Source organism: Magallana gigas, chromosome 6 (genome assembly GCF_963853765.1).
Source record: "Magallana gigas chromosome 6, xbMagGiga1.1, whole genome shotgun sequence".
Taxonomy (NCBI): domain Eukaryota; kingdom Metazoa; phylum Mollusca; class Bivalvia; order Ostreida; family Ostreidae; genus Magallana; species Magallana gigas.
This window is the reverse complement of record NC_088858.1, coordinates 37,050,993-37,068,323: the sequence shown is the minus strand read 5'-3', so window position 1 is coordinate 37,068,323 and position 17,331 is coordinate 37,050,993. Positions and strand designations below refer to the sequence as shown.

General features: G+C 33.3%; 1 protein-coding gene across 1 annotated transcript; it reads right to left on the bottom strand.

Moving 5' to 3' along the window:
* Positions 1–8,142: 8,142 nt before the first annotated feature.
* LOC136276379 (myb/SANT-like DNA-binding domain-containing protein 3) lies at positions 8,143–8,892 on the bottom strand. Its single transcript, XM_066088269.1, has 2 exons — positions 8,479–8,892; positions 8,143–8,331 (listed from the first exon to the last, which is right to left on the bottom strand). Exons 1-2 carry the CDS (start codon positions 8,890–8,892, stop codon positions 8,143–8,145), a joined length of 603 nt encoding a protein of 200 aa, XP_065944341.1.
* Between the last annotated feature and the right edge of the window lie 8,439 nt (positions 8,893–17,331).

The following is a 17,331-nucleotide window of genomic DNA, read 5'->3' as shown; positions in this document are numbered from 1 at the left end:
TGTTAATACTCATGTCCTACTTTGGGGCGACAACGCAATCAGTGTCAGCGAAAACAAACATTTATTTTCTCTAGTTTATCGTTATATCAAAGGTACAAAAAGATTTAGTTGATATTTGTACACCATTGAAAATTTATATATAACTGTCATATGATCTGTTGACCTTACATGTTGTGTATACATTATTTTTACTGTATTAAATACTTGTATTGGGAGAGGGCTATCTAAGTTTTTGAACTTGTGTCCAATCCCTGTTGTAATTTTTGTACAATAAAAATATGTTCAAATCAAATCAGTATGTAAAGTGCTATATATATTCAGTGATTTATTGTAGGATTTTTTTTTAAAATTCTTATTGATTTGATCTTTTCTACAGCTTCATAGGAGTAAGGATTTTCAAAACAAGGATTCCCATTATCACCTCAACGTTAGAAGTATGCCCAGACTTCACGAAATTATATCTACGAAAGCAAAATTAAGAATAAAACACCAACAAAGATGAGATGACTTTTCAATTTAAATAATTCAAAAGTATAAACCATCCACAACTTTAACTTGCAGTAGATTTTGAAATATTGAACATATTTTTGTCCATGTCATCTTTCCGTGGGCATCCATCTGTCTCCCTATCTTCTTCAGTAGACATTCCAGATATTGATTTCTTTTAAATAAGAAAAAAGTACAGGTGCATGGATGTGGAAGGAATGTATAAATACAAAAAATTATATATATATATATATATATATATATATATATATATATATATATATATATATATATATATATATATATATATATATATATATATATACATATATATATTTGTTTTCCCTTGGACTGAAATGTCACATTTTCATTGGTTTAAACATAGCACGTGATTGCCTCATATATCTCTATATTTGTTCTGTGAGAATTAATATTAGGCAATATGGCCGTCATTGGTCGACGCTTCGCTTACTCATTTCGACATTTCGTAGTATTTAATACATAAACCGCATGCCCTAAGTTCTTAAAGTATTTGGAGTAGTTGCCCTTTGAAATTCTTTAAAATTAGAGTAGTTGCCCTGAGAATATTGACGTCACATTGTTTTGTCTGGAGCAGAACAAAATGGCAGCGTCGGAATTTGCTCAAATCTCTGCAGAGGAAAAGGAGGAAACATTTAAAATTGAATAGCAACAAAACATTGTAAGTAAACATGGGTGAAGCAAGGATTTTTAAAGAATATTTGAAAGGTGAGATTGAAAATTTTGAAGAGTTTAAATGAGTTAAATTGGACGAGATGTTAGGCATCTTGTACATGGCTTTACGTAGATCATCGCTATTTGTGAATAAATATGGCTCTTGATAGTCCTCGGGAAAACAAAACACTTATTAGGTTAGTTACTGACTCACTACGGGTATATATTGGGTTGATCAATCTCATAGACGGCTCGGCTTCGCCTCGCCATCTATGAGATTGATCAACCCAATATATGTCCGTAGTGAGTCAGTAACTAACCTAATAAGTTCGCCTCGCCATCTATGAGATTGATCAACCCAATATATGTCCGTAGTGAGTCAGTAACTAACCTAATAAGTAATAATATATACCGGAATTTTTTAAATTCCTCATTATAAAATACGTCACACTTTTTCATTTCCGTTACAGTTTGGCTCTTTCCCTCCTCAGAAAAATCCATCCGGTGTTTTGGGGACAGTTCTGGAAGCTTGTAGCTGTTGTTTTTCATCAGGCACAATGTGTACAGTTGTAGTGATTACACTGGTTGCAGACTTATAATTTACCTCAACTTTCCACTTTTTTTCAAGAACCTTTGATGTGCAAAAATAAATAAAATCATTTCTCTGGGAATAAAAAATAAATATTAATACATAAAGCATTTGGGTACCTGATTATTGTCAAAAAAGTAACAACATCAGCATGTTGGGGGCACTGAATATGTTGTTTCCCTTGGTCCGCAATCCAGTTCTGGACGGTGGAGTAAGATCCAGATGGACTGCCTTTGGTGGAAAGCGTCAAGGCGGACTTGCTGCCAGTTATGTAAAATCTAAAATGTATAATTGCACCCTAAAGTTTATTTTTTATATATCTTTTTTACAGCTGCCAATATTACAAAATATTATTACATACCCAATTAAACTTTGAGCAAATGAAATTGAGGATACAAACCGGTTGTTCCTGCACCGCACTGCACAGCAACCCCTTATAAAGCTTAGGACAACTTTAAATGTAGCAAATTTAATTTAATATCAATAATTCATATGTATACACTACTGTGAGTTTAATAAATGGGTTAAAAAACCATGAGTTTTAACAATAATAGCGCACCGTACAAAATATCTTTAAAGACTTAACTTATTTGTAAAACAATATTTCATTGGTTAACGTTTGATCACGTGATCATTAACTTTTTCAAAGATGGCTGTCGGTGGCAGAAATATTTAGCAGGTAAATTTATTTTAGCATATAAGATTGAAAAAATAGCGTTATCCTGGTTAACATCGGTGATATCGATGAAGGTACTTATCGAGAGGTTACTGTCCTTTCAGTTCCGCTGCATATGGTAGTCTAACTCATTGAAAATTGGCCGCCTCTATATCCTTGGGACTTTGTTTGTAAACGAGATTCCTCAAGATTAAGCGAAATCAAGAAATTTCCGTGCAAGTATTACCGCCAAATTTTATATATCCCACTTAGGGTATTTACATATAGCTCATTTGGGTAATAATAGCCCAGCTGGGATATTATTTCCCGTTTGGGAGATTGGTCCCAACCTGTTACAAGATGAACAAGCAGAAGTCCGATATGGAACGCACTTTACATTATGGCGATGCAATTGGGCCAATTTAAACATGAATTGCACGGAGCAACGTCCTTTGTTTCTTCAGAAGTAAAGGTATTGAAAACTGATCAAGGTACTACTTGGAAGAACTCGAATAATAGAGATCAATACACGCATAATGAGAAAGATTTAGATATTTTAACCCAAGCTTTCTGGGTGCTGAGTAATGAAAAATATGAATATTGCTAAGAAATTTGTCAAAAACCAGTAAATATATTAAAATGACTGACATATATCCTGGTGCTTGGAGCATAGTAATAAATTACATTTCAAATCCTCTGGTAGAAGATTCCGATGATGAGAAGAGAATTAACAAGGCTGAAAATAAGGCTCTGAAAATGAAAAAGGAAAAGGAAAACAGATTGGCAAAAAATCTAGAAATAATTTCTGTACTAATGTTATCGGCTATGCTCCAAACCATCAAAGGAAAGATTGCCCAAAAATCAAACCCAGCAAGTAATATGGAGAGAAGCTGATCTTGTAAAAGATGAGCTTATCCATTTATATAGCTCCCAATTTGGGGATTGTTATGAATACAAAGAAAACGGTAATATTTGAATTAGGGGTCGATTAAAAGCTAGCATTCAATTTTGGAATTATATCGATGCAAGCAAGTTTATTTCCAATACAATTGATTCTGGTTACAAAATTTCGTTTTATTCTCTACCAAAGGGTATATTTCCCAAAAATAATAAATCTGCTTTACAGAAGGACAAATTTGTAAGAGGGGAGATAAAAGATTTAATGGATGCTGGTTTAATTTCGGAGCAATATGAAGTGCCTTTTGTCACTAATCCTCTTTCCGTCTCAGTAAATTCGCTTTTACACGACGCCCTACCAAGGCTCAGACTCAGTTTATCCAAGCATACAAGTTTGAACCAAGGCAATATACTAGCAACACAATTCAAATGACAATTCAATCTACTAAACATATTTACAAGGCACATCTATAAGCCATCGAAATTAATTCTGATTTGATTTCATTCTACAGACTCGTATGTGGATCAAACTGTTCTTATCGTTTTAAACGACGCCCTACCAAGGCCCAGACTCAGTTTTTCCAATCATACGAGTCTAACAATAAATCAAACTTATTTACAGTCAAACATTTTGACATTCAGTCACAATCGGGTAGTCATTCACACGATCGGTTAGTCACCTTTGGTATAGTCACATTCGGTAGATAGAAACATTCGGTACGGTCACATTTGGTATAGTCATAGTCGGGAAAAGTCACAAGTGATTTGGAAAAGTCTCAATCAGGATAACCGCTGGGTGCGCTCTGCTCTGGGGCGTTTTCTCTGGCAGGGTTTCTGGACTTCGATGTCGGTGGTACCTATGTAATTTTAAAAAAAATGGAATAATTAAAAAGTTAAGATAAGATTTAGATTTAAATTAAATGGTGGAATTCACATAAAATTTAAAGAGATTTAATATGAAATATTCAGATATCCATAAAAATAATGCAGTGCATGGTAAATTTAACAGTACACTGTATTAAATTAAATGATGAAATTCACATAAAATTTAAAGAGATTTAATATGAAATATTCAGATATCCATATAAATAATGCAGTGCATGGTAAATTGAAATAATTACCTGGAAGCTACATCTGGAGGATGGCAGTGTCACTGATGGGATCCTCGGGTGACGTTTTCAAGTTGAACTTTCGGAAGGCCAGGTCTTGAGTACCATTAACGCATGGGTATAGTATTTCCATAGGCACGTTGATTATGTTTGATAGTGCAAGTATGGTCCGAACACATGAATATTGTCTTGGCCGGGCACACTCCTTTAAAGCGGTGTCATATGTTGGCGAGAGACAGCTGAAACTAGCCCAATCCTTGTGTTGTTGGATGTTTTCTTTGTCGAGGAACATCTCCAAGCAAGTTTTATAACGTAGCTCTGTGGCCAAGGACTCGTCTCCAACCAACGGCGTTGAAACGGAATTAAAAAGACCAATATGTAACTTATGTGAAGCCAACTGAATTGGCGATGAATATCACTATCTGCTTTACTATCAATACGTACTAAAGAAAAATCATAATTTATTTTAAAATTCATATTAATTAAACAATCATTTTAATCCAAATCCTAAACAATTAAGCCGTCTAAAATATGCCACTATACTACTTAAGAGGTTGGTCGCTAGAATAATTACGAATTGAATTGACTTAAATAATTGGGAGAAGCCATATCACTATTCAGCTGTTAATAGTTAAAATATTAAAACAACAAGGTAATCATCGTGTTGTAGTTTAAAGAATTAACGGCACGTGTATGGGTTGCTATCCTCTATCCATATATTTATCTCATTATGTCATAATTGATATTAATTGGTTATGCGGAGTCGATAATTTGAACTGTTAGATATCTAATGAGCTATTTCATTGTTATGTATGAAGTTAAATAGGCTGACTTTTATAAATTCATGCCGATGATTATTTTAATTTCATCATGCATTTTATATAATCTACGTTTTATATCTATCGATTTTAAGCAATGCCAATATTAGAATTCAATTTCAATGAATTGAACATATTTTATTGATTAAATCAAATGGATTAGACACAAGTTCTAAATAACTTAGATAGTATTCTCCTAACAATGAAATTTTATAAATATTGCCAGTAATAACGTTAGATATGAATACATATAAATATACATGAATAAACAAAAATATACATGACATATACAAGACATTTTTTGCGACCACATTCATTAAAAAAAAATTGTACCGTCTTGAAAATTTCAGTGTTTTGTGTATTTGTCAAAGAATCATCCCCCAAAACAGTAAATGTGCATCAATAATGTGTACATAACGTAATGTTTTATATCTATCGATTTTAAGCAATGCCGATAATAATATTCACATTCAATCTCTTAAGGTGTTACTGACTATTTATTAAACATCCATCAATTTCCAGTATATTTTAGATGCAAGAAATTACTAATCAAATTGCTTTACAACTCATATTGTATTTGAAAAAACCAATTCACTTCTTAAATGGCAAACATCGACTTTCGAATGTGGTATCTAGTTGTTTGATTTAGAGGTTATCTAGCAATATGAGCTGCATTTTTTCATGTTGATTTTTTTTAAAACTAAAATGTTTTTTTCTACCAAAATGACAAAAATATCATGTTTTTTTTAATTTTCTGTTTGCCATATTTTTGTTGGTCTCACTAAAAAGCGCCCGGGATAATAAAATAGCGCCCGAGGAGTAAAAATAGGCGCCCGGGAGATTATTTATGTTAGTTTAATAGAAATATGTTAAGAAATTACTATTATTTCACATTTGCTTACATTATGTAACCGAGTGAGCAAAAGAAGAACGATAATTCCGGTATAAAAATATACACGGCTAGCAGAAATACCCTCAATGTCTCATGGAAATTTTACATTAATAAAAAACGTTACAAACAATTTTAATCTAGGGATGAGGTTGTTTGCCGGTATCTGTTTAAATTTTTTAAAACAAGATTTTAATTTTGATACCGTTGCCCAGCTCTTGCCACGTGGAGGCCGCCTCGTTAAGAGCCATAATTTTGAATAAAAAAATAGTAAAAAATATTAAAGCCAAAGATTGCGTTGGATAAATAAAATATTTTCTAAATACCAGTTAAAAAAATCTAATTTAAAAAAATTTATAATAAAACCAAATAATTTTAAAGAAATAAAGATGATTTAAAAATTAGGACTAAAAATAGAGAAGAAAACGTTGATCTATGAACAAATTAGGAAAAAATAAGGCTTGCTATTATATACATTGAAAAAAAAATCGTTATATTTTATATAATTAACTAAATCATTGAAAAAAATAATTTAAAAACACTTAATTTGAAAAAAAATGTTTATTAGACATACTATGTACAAACTTCATTGAATTTGTAGTAAGTTGCGTTATTTTAATATGAATACATTTCTTTACAAACATTTCATTATATACAATAAATGGAATTTGTAATAATAGCGTTATTTAAATATAAATATGTACAAACATTTCACTTTATACAATAAATTGTTTACATATCTTAGTGGAACGTCACTCAAATTTAATTGTAGTGGTCTTGGTACTTCGTATCCGCTTCTTCTGGTTTGGTTTTCTGGCAGTACTTGGCGTTTTTGGGATCTTAAGGTTTCCATCTGATGATATTTCTTTTCCTTCCTAAGGGTGAATCTTTGAAATTTCTTCATCAGTGTTTCCTTTTCCTCAGCAGTCTTTGTATTCCAAGTAACGTGACTGACTTGAAATTTTCGTGTCCAGGGTGCCATTGCGGAGTTCCCTTCACCGTACAGAGCACGTCGAATATCCCGATATTGCAACTGAACAATTTTATGAAGCTTTTGGACGAGCTCTGGGAGCATGTTTTCCAATAGGTTGACACCTTCAAAATATGTTTATGGACTCGCAAGCATTGTTTGTCCATTTCTCGGGAAAAACTTTGTTCAACTTTTTCAGATTGTCTGTGTTGTTTTTAAAATATTTCGCAAACTGTGGAACATGTTCCTCATACTTTCCCTCTAATTCCATAGTTTTTAAATCATACTCCACGTCATCGAGAGAATTTAAGAGGCCATCGTCTCCAAAAATGTCATTAAGAATGGAGCGAAAATTTACATCCTTTTCTCCAATCATTTGTCGCAATTGCCTCTTGAAATTTTCCTGAATATGTCTGTTGCATAAAACATGGCAGGATACCGGAAACATTTTCTATTGGCTTTTGTCATTGCCTTCTCCTCATCTGAACCAAAAATCAAGTTTTTGCCGCTTATTTCCGTACCAGATGAATCATCAAGTTGACATTGTAAATGGCTGAAAAAACGATGGTATATCTGGTATGATCCATCCCAGTGCAGGTAGGCAGGCCCAAGCATTATTGGTGGCGTCTGTGACACTTTTCTGACAAGATTTTTATTTTGAAAAACTGTTAGTGTTACGTAAACAGGCCCCAGGTTAAAGGTCCGATCAACACCAAGAATATGCTGGGAGTCAGACGAACAGAATCGTTTAATATCCTGCAGCTGATCATCAGTATATACAATTACAGATGGAGGCTTTCCAGATAACTGAACTATATCTTTAACAAATGGATGCCCATGCTGCATTGATATTAAAGTTTGAATGTCATCAGCATTGTTTGCGGATTTTTGGTGCTGTGTTTTGTCAACGTAGCCGTCTTTCACCAATTACGACCTCCATCGTCCTTGTCTTTAAAAATGCCTATCCGGAATCCCGCGAACGACAGACGCCGAAGCCCCACTTGATCTTAAGCTGTATAGTCCATACTTCTTAATGTCATCGATGTTCTTCTTCGGCCATATCCAGCATCTTTTTCTTGACGTCTTCCTGCTCCACACATTTTCTCTTAGATGCAGTTGTGGATTTGGATGAGGACGTTGTCATTGTCTGGGTGCTTACTGTCGCTGGTGACATGGACGCTTGTGGTTCGGATGCAGTCCCAACATGATTTTTTTCTGGGGGTTGCTGATTACATGCACTTGATGATGTTAATTGTTTTCATTATTTAGATAAAATCAGTGAAATACTGTTCAGGTCATTTTATAAAGATTAAAGAAATTATAGTTACATGTATTACAAATAATTGTTTTCGTCTGTAAGTAAAATGCTTACCGACTCATTGAAGTTATCTATATCACCATTAAGTTCGACGTCGTCATCAAATACATTTTCATAGCTATTAATTTGCAGAGGAATTATCTCTCTAACTGCTGAGGAGAGCTTGTCAATTGTCCCTTCTATAACACCACCACCAGTTTTTGATTTTTCTCTTCTTTCCTTTGCCACAGCAGACTTGCTTCTTGATTTCAAGTTTTTCCATAATGATTTAAGCCGAGTGGATATCCTGATATTTACATCATTTCTACTGTTAAATTCCTTTGCTAAGTTTTCCCATTCCAAATTTTTCTTGTGGATCATTTTAGCATCAGTAGCTTTGTTTTTAGTTGTATCCTTTTTTGACCCCACTAAATCAATAATGATACACTTTTCGAGTTCCGTAAAATTTGGACCTTTCTTCCCAGCCATTGTACATGCAATACCAAATTAATAAAGCAAAAAGAGAGAGGTTCAGGTAAAACAAGTTTTATTTTGAGTGTGCTCAAATGGGATTTAAATCCAGTTTACCTGAACTAGGCTTACTCCTTAAAATCTACCTTACCTAAGACACTGGTGTGAATATGGGCAATAGTGTTCTTGCTGCTATATATTTGTGTGTGTATTAATAAAATTTCATATTTTTGGATTCATTTACATATTCATTTTTCAGTATGTTTATAAGCTCGTACTTTGTTTTTTTAGCTGCTACGTTTTTTTGCTAGTTCATTAAACGGTTGTTGTTGTTTTATTACTGATCTCGTATCAAAATGAATGGATTTTAAAGGATAAATGTGATTTCTCTCGTTTGAGGAATTAATTAGACAGAAATCAATTCATACTTGGTAATTGTAATGAATGTATTTCGGAAATATTAACTACCTTCACGTAAGTTCAGTCATGCGGTTCAATAGAACCAGGTTTTTTTAAGAAGTATGTGAAAGTCAGTTTAGGACAATCATAGAGCTTTAACACTTTTAAAATTTGAATGATTTTCAGTTTTATGAGTCAAACTTATAACTTTATGTTGATATTGAATAGCACATATAATAGTACAGTGGGGCCTCAGATATCCGGACGCCAGATAACCGGACGCTTCAGTTTACGGACGATTTTATTTGGGAACAGATTTTTTATACGTTATTTTGTCTTATTTATCCAGAATTCCGCGATCCGGATCCGGACGGTCTGTTTTTACCACAAAACACTGATTTACTTCTAATCTTGCTTCATTTAACCGGACAGTAAGAATTGATGATACCCTACTCAGTACAAAAGATTAGCCCTGTCAATTAAGTTTCACACCTTTTTTACATGCTAGACCCTCATGAGTAGCTTGTATAAACAAACTGACTTCCCAAATCACTTTCAAAAATTGGAAAATTGCGAACAACAGTGTATCACACACATATCACACTTAGACACAAAGAATTTAGCTAGATTCGGTTATCATTATTGTCAGGTTAATATTTCATGACAAAATAATAAAATAAAGCAGAGTTCTTTATATCTAAAAACGTTCATATCAACAGACAACTCTAGCATGTGTTGCTATATGGTATGAAAGGCAAAAAACCTAGTAACAACACTGGGAGCCATTGTATACAAATACATTATCATTCAAGACAACAATTGACACATTTCAGATATCCGGATGCTTCATCTATCCGGACGATTGGACTTGGGAACGAAAGCGTCCGGATAACTGAGGCTCCACTGTACATACATTGAAGCTGCTGCGTGTTGCTAGTCCGTTTAATTTGTTGTTGTTTTATTACTGATTTCGTATCAGAAATGAATCATCGTGTTAAAGGAGAATTAAAAAAGCGGATCGTTAAATTAAAAAACAAAAGCATCAGGTAGATCTTACTAACATGGGGTAACATTCACGAACCCCCAATATCTTATATCAAAAATGTTTGTCGTTGTCAATATACTAATCTGAAATAAAATGGAACAAAAACCAAAAACATTCTGAAAATAAATTTCAATTAAAAATGAACAATTTTCTCAGAACACAATAGTTTGTGATAAACTTAATGTCTTTTGGCGTGAATGTTATTTTCGAGAAAATCAAAATTCTAAATTCCATATATTGACTTTAAATTACCATTCAACTGACATTTGAAGGCAGATGGTTAATTCCATTGCCACGTTATTTGATCGCCTTTGCCTCTAGATGAAGTTCCAACACATGTCTGTCTATGATAAAAGCAACATACACAGACAAATAGAACTGGTCATGATAATATTAAAAGAGAGTTACCAGTTTTTTCAATGCAATATATATTGTTAACTGAAAAAGGATTTTCCTTGAAAAATATACCAGTAGGTTTTGTCTTGCTGTTTTCTACTTTCTTCTCGGCACCTAATCCGTTCCAAATCAGGAACTCAATAACTCCTGATACAACCAAACTTTTGACAATTTTCTCCACTTGATCTTGTTCTGTTTGCCTGTCGAATTGGTTTCGCACATTCAGAGTCAAGCGGTTTTTGTTTTGAAATTTCAGTTTTTATGTCGACGACTGGCTTTAATGAGGCCTAGTACAGTTCGAGAACGCACGCTGTCGTTACTTATATGTGTATGAATCTTTTAATTTATACTTTCGAAATATATCCAATAGGGGCCTATTTTAAAAATTAACAAAAATTGAGATGACCCCTTAAATGGTAAATGTCTGAATTTTTATATTAAAAAATATATTTGTCAGTACAAATTCGCGTAAAAATAAAAGCATTAACAAATCTGTTGCAGAACAAACTAGAGTCTAAATCCGGCCTCGTTAAGGTTTCATGAACTTGGGCCATGAACATGGAGGACGTACTTGTTGGATAGATACTCTGTAAGACAGTTTTTGTCGTCATTTTTAATAAGCATTTCATGAATTTTTTTCTACAGATTATTAACAATTAAGCAATCCATAGCTTTCTATACAGTTACATCCTATATCACTTCATCCTGCCCAATTTTATGATCAACGAGTTGTTACGCGCTCGTTTAGGTTGCTAAAAAAATTTCCACTGGAATGGAAATTTGCCCTTCCATGCGCTTTAGTATCTGCTCCAAACTTTAGACAGAGGAAAATAGGTGTAAAGAGAGAGAAAACCTACCAAGTTGATCAATGAACTTGGTTCCGATTGGAGATTTGATTGGCTCTCTGTCATCATCACCATCATCTCCATCACCACTTTCTATTATGATAGCTTTTGCTACCTCTGCTAAACCTATTCTCATTCTGTCTTTCAAGTCGTTGAAATAATGTTGGGCTTCTTGATATTGAATCTGTATACCACATAAAAGTCCTTTAAAATTCATTTAAATCTCCTGAAACACTTGATTGAGGGAGTGGATCAGAATGAGAACCGAAAAAAATATGTGTCTTCCATCCTTTTGTGATATAATGCATAAAATTTAGAATAAGACTGCATGTACATGTATCACAAATGTGCATAAAAAAGTGATCAATAGTGTCTTCGATTTGAAAAAAAGTGGTGTCTTTGTTCAAGATGCAGTAAACGGTTACGTAATCAAAATTAACAGTACACGGGGTTTAATTGACCAATTTGATAACTCACCACAGCAGTGCACTATATTCATGTATAGTCTCTCCCATGTTACTGTTTCCGTACATTTTTCAAGAATTTTACATGAACGAAAACAATAATTGTTTGCCGATATTTACAATAGGAAATGTTTTAAACATTAAACTTTGAATGGACAATAGGTGTAAACTATAAATTACATATTTTGTCCATAGAAATTTCTCAGGACACCTTGCACAATATTTCAACGTAGTATACGGGTACTTTTAACGTCTCTGCTATGTAAATAACCGTAGACTTTCTATTTTAGGCTGTGTATTTAAATTCCAGACTAGTAAATAAAGATAGTTTGGACAACAAGGTATGTATGATTACCAAAATATTAAGCAAACTGCAGTGGTGGAAGCAGAAACTTAGGACAGAGTCGCAAAACAGAAGTTTAAAGTGAAAAGCCGACATTTAGATATATATTACCGCGTACATACTTTCCATTGTATATAACCAGGTATCCGCCAAAACAGGAAAGGGTCAAAAAGATTATCACTGCTTGCTTTCATTTCCTCTATTTTTCAATCATTCTATCCGGTAGAGTAAAACCTTCAATGCAAAGTCCAGACTTTTGGAGCTCAATATGTGCTTTGCTGGCATGTTGTAACCCCTTCCTCCCAACAAGGTTAATAGGAGCTGTCTCTCACCTAAAAAATAATTAAAAAACCAAATAAAGTGATTGTATCCTTAAGGTAACTGAAAAATCATGTTATATATCTGAATAACACAGGTAACCAAATCTCATCAAGATATAATTATGTAATATAATTCATTGTTAATGTAACACTGTTAGTATGAACAGATTAAGCAGGCTGCATAGATGGTTGTCGCCATTTTTAGACTTTATTTTTCTAAGAAAAGGGAAAGATGTATAAAGATGTAGCATTAAAATATTCATTTTTTAAAATCTAAAATATTTAGATTATTTAAAAAATAAAAAAAATATATGAATGTTATAAAGGTCTGTTTTATAAAAGAATAAATGACTTTAGTTGTAAAAAAATTACAGACTCATATAAATGCATCAAATTGTTCAACATGCCTAAAATCAATATAGACCCGATGACTTATTTGCTCTACTTGATTCTCTCTACTAGTTATTTACATTCTTACATCAGGAATCAACTTGTGACTTTAAATTAAAGTAAAATGATGCCTTTGTACATTGTACGGCAAATTATAAATAAAAAGTGACAATCGTCTAAACTTTTCTTCAAATTGTTTTGTTTACCTGATGTGTCTGTCTGACTCCTTTGTAACATTCCTGCCAAAAACCGAGAAACTTCATCTGCACAAATTATGCCCCTTCCATCCAAGCCCCTTTGAACTTTAGGAAGTGAAGCTTTACTGCATTCTGCCAATGAATGGAGTTCCCTTCTTCCATGCTTAAAGCATTAGGTGGCACCCCCATGGCAACTTCATATGCAGAGGACTTCCCACATATGCAACACCTATAATCCAATAAAAATACCAAGCAAACTGCAGCGGTTGAAGCAGAAACTTAGGACAGAGTCGCAAAACAGAGTTTAAAGTGAAAAGCCGACATTTAGATACATATTACCGCGTACATACTTTCCATTGTATATATAACCAGGTATCAGCCAAAACAGGAAAGGGTCAAAAAGACTATCACTGCTTGCTTTCATTTCTTCTATTTTTCAATCATTCTATCAGGTATAGTAAAACATTAAATGCAAAGTCCAGAGTTTTGGAGCTCAATATGTGCTTTGCTGGCATGTTGTAACCCCTTCCTCCTCACAAGGTTAATACTCCTTTGTAACATTTCTGTCAAAAACCGAGAAACTTCATCTGCACAAATTATGCCCCTTCCATCCAAGTCCCTTTGAACTTTAAGAAGTGCAGCTTAACTGCATTCTGCCAATGAATGGAGTTCCCTTCTTCCATGCTTACAGCATAAGGTGGCACCCCCATGGTAACATCATATGCAGAGGACTTCCCACATCTGCAACCCCTATTATCCAATATATGCATAAATATGATATATTATATTTGCAAAGAAACATTCACCTTATTTGAACTTCACCTCCGTCTTGCATTTGGTAAGGGTTTAAACTCATTACCCTCGGAAACACTCTACTAGCAGTGATTAGCTAGCACACTGACTACATGTACTTGGCCTTTTTTGATGTGGAACCCTTGCGCTTTGCACTACACAAGTTTTGAAATTAAAGTGAAATTCAAATGGTATTCTCAAAAATGATTGTAGCGATACAAACATAGATTATATTTTTTCATTTAATCAATAATAATTTAGCATTGCATAAATTTAATAAATAAATTGGATCATGTTCTTCCATTGATTGATAGAACTTACACTTTTAATGAGTCATGTGGTATATATTTGTTTGTTTGTCTTATTTTATAAATCTAAATGCCAAAACAATTTCAAGAACTGCGAGAACTTATGATTTACTGACCAATCGTGAAGATATTTCCAGATTTAACATAATCATTGATTGGTTTTAACTGCAGTCCTGCCTTTGTTCCCACCCATGCTGCAGTAGTTGAAAGGGTTGCTGGAATTATCATCTCCGTGGAGGTGTAGGTGTTCCTGGACTTTGCCATTAATTTCAAAAAGTTAGCCACGGTTGCCGAAAGAAATTCTCAAACCTGAAACTTCATTCTTGTAGTTCTTTCAAAATTAAAACGATTTTGTTGGGGCTGACTCCCTGTTTTCCTTCATTTACAAGACGATGCCATCTTAGTAAGAAATTGAGAAGCCTGATATCATTTTTTAAACAATTTCAGTACACTCAGACCGAGGTGTTGATGGCGATTCAAGTTAACAATCTAACATTACTTTGTCTGGTGAAGAGAAAGGACGGTGAGTGGGATGTTCCTACTCACCACTCAAAAAAATGCGAGTACTCAGTACATGACACACGAACAGGTTATATGCGTTTAAAAGAAAGAAAATCCTAAAAGATGTATCAATTTTTGTCCAAAGCACAATAAAAGAAAATATGTCATTTTGATAAGTTTGAGTTTTTATTTTATTACCTTCTTTAATCTATCTAGATGAGAACATGTCTTTCTCTAGTGTTTTTTCTTCGGGGCACCGGGAGGGAGCCACTCTGTTTTTGTTCTTTGCCTTAAGAATAAAATTGCACATTTCTCCCTTACTTAGGTGGACTGCCTCTATAATCATTAATTAATAAAAATTGTAAAAATTAACATTTTTGTATTTATGTTAGTATCTTACTTTGTTCTTCTCCATCTGTCGATAATTTGTTTTATTCAAACCATTGAACACTGGAGAAAACTCGAGGCACCCGGATAGTATGGCATCAGTGTTGTTTCATTTTTATTCCACATCGGAGTTTATAAATGGCTAGTGTATATGTAAATATAACTTCTTGAAGAAACGTGCAGTTAAACACGCATTTCTTTTTATTTTTTGTATTCCTGTTGTTATTTATTTGGAATGCTTGCATTAAAAAAGACATTCACTAACTCGTAATTACAATCTGCAACACAAGATGTTCATTTAAAATAATCTCTGGCAGGTGGCTCTGTTTCGTTCTTGTAACAGCGATATAGGGATATATCAACTCGTCAGCTGTTTGTATAAAATGTAATATGAATATATAAATTAAATAAGATGTAAACTTTTTTGGGTATGTCAAATTTGTTAATTGAGAAGGTAATTATTTATGTAAAAATGTAATCATTATATTTGTAATCAATATGTAGATGGCAGATAACCTATTTCAAACTTATTACACAAAATTGAAATACTGTATGGTGGTCATTGTACTCAAATAATCTCCTAAAGCCTAATAAGCTTTAGGAGATTTATATCCGAGAAGTTTTGCTAAATCCTCTTCAACGATCTTTCACAGAAGTTTCATAAGCACTGCTTGGGAAAGAACAAAAAACGTTAGCGTAAAAAAAATGCTGTATAATATTAAATATTTATTTTTTTATTTTGAAATTTTAACATGAATACAAATTGATATTGTTAAAGAATGGATTTTTAAGAACGATTTAAATGTACATGTACACGTATTTCTATTTTATGAAGTGTGCTCATTATATAGTGAAAAGGGATAAGATATGATACCCTTTGTCATGTTCATCTTCCAATGACCATTCCTGGCAACTCAGAATTTTGGATGCTAAGGCGTAAGGCAGTCCATCACAGCCAACTACTGTCCAAGATTCGATCACTTCATTAATTTTGGTTTCAGTGTCACTATTCGACTGAGTTAAAAGAGAGTTTTTGCATAAGTTGCACACCTAATGCACATATAATTTGCTCGCTCACATAAGATGCCTACTGATTGTAGTCCTTCTAATACTCGCTTATTTTATATATTTTTTTACTTGAGATTTTGTATACTTTTGATTTTTTTGTTCTTGTTAAATTCATTGTGCTTTTTGCAGCTTCCCAGGGGAGGGCGGTTGGCATTTTCGAACAAATCGAATTAATTTCATTTCAATATGTGCATACTTTGCGAAAAAAAATGACCGGAAACGGTTGGTGGACCGACCGACCGACCAACAGACCGACCGACCAACAGACAAGGCATAATAACGTTTATTTAAATAGCATTTTAAACAAATTGCATATTATTCAACGCAGTCGAACACAAATTGCTTCTTACATGTTCTTTAGAGAGCCTGAACTTGAACCTAAATTTCTTTTTCAAACATGACGTCACAAATGTTTAACGATGCAAGTTTTTTATAAAAGAGAAAGGTAATTTATGATCAGATGTGTACAACAAAAAATGTATTGATACACTTTGAACAATTTGGAGTAATTTCACAATACAAACAATTGTTTAAAAGGAAATCCCATCAAAAATATGCACGCGTAACTACATGTATAATCACGTACCAAAACATTTGTTGCATCTCTCTACTCTTAAAGCAGAAGCATAAAGCATGATGATAGCTTTCTATAGTTTATATGTATGTCTTTAATCCCTGTAGATTGTCATGAATTGTCGATTGATTTAAATAAATCATTTCAAAATGGCACATACTCAGAAATCACATAGAAATGTAATAGGCAGATGAAAAAAAAAATGATTGTTTATCAAGTCGTATTGTCCATCAACAATCTGTAGGAAATTATAAAGAATCCTTTATATGCCATTTTCATTGTTCTCTATGGTACATAGGTTCTGCATAGTTTGTGAAATAATTAAGGGTCACGAATTATATAAAGAAAGTTCTGTATCAAGAAACAGGATGATATTGCATTATGAATAAGAGGTATAGCGCCTTTTCCCATTATTTCGCCTACACCTG

Coding starts and splice junctions, on each gene's coding strand:
- LOC136276379 (XM_066088269.1), bottom strand. CDS start 8,892: ATGGCTGGGAAGAAAGGTCCAAATTTTACGGAACTCGAAAAGTGTATC. Junction 8,332..8,478: donor TAGATAACTTCAATGAGTCG/GTAAGCATTTTA, acceptor GCATGTAATCAG/CAACCCCCAGAAAAAAATCA.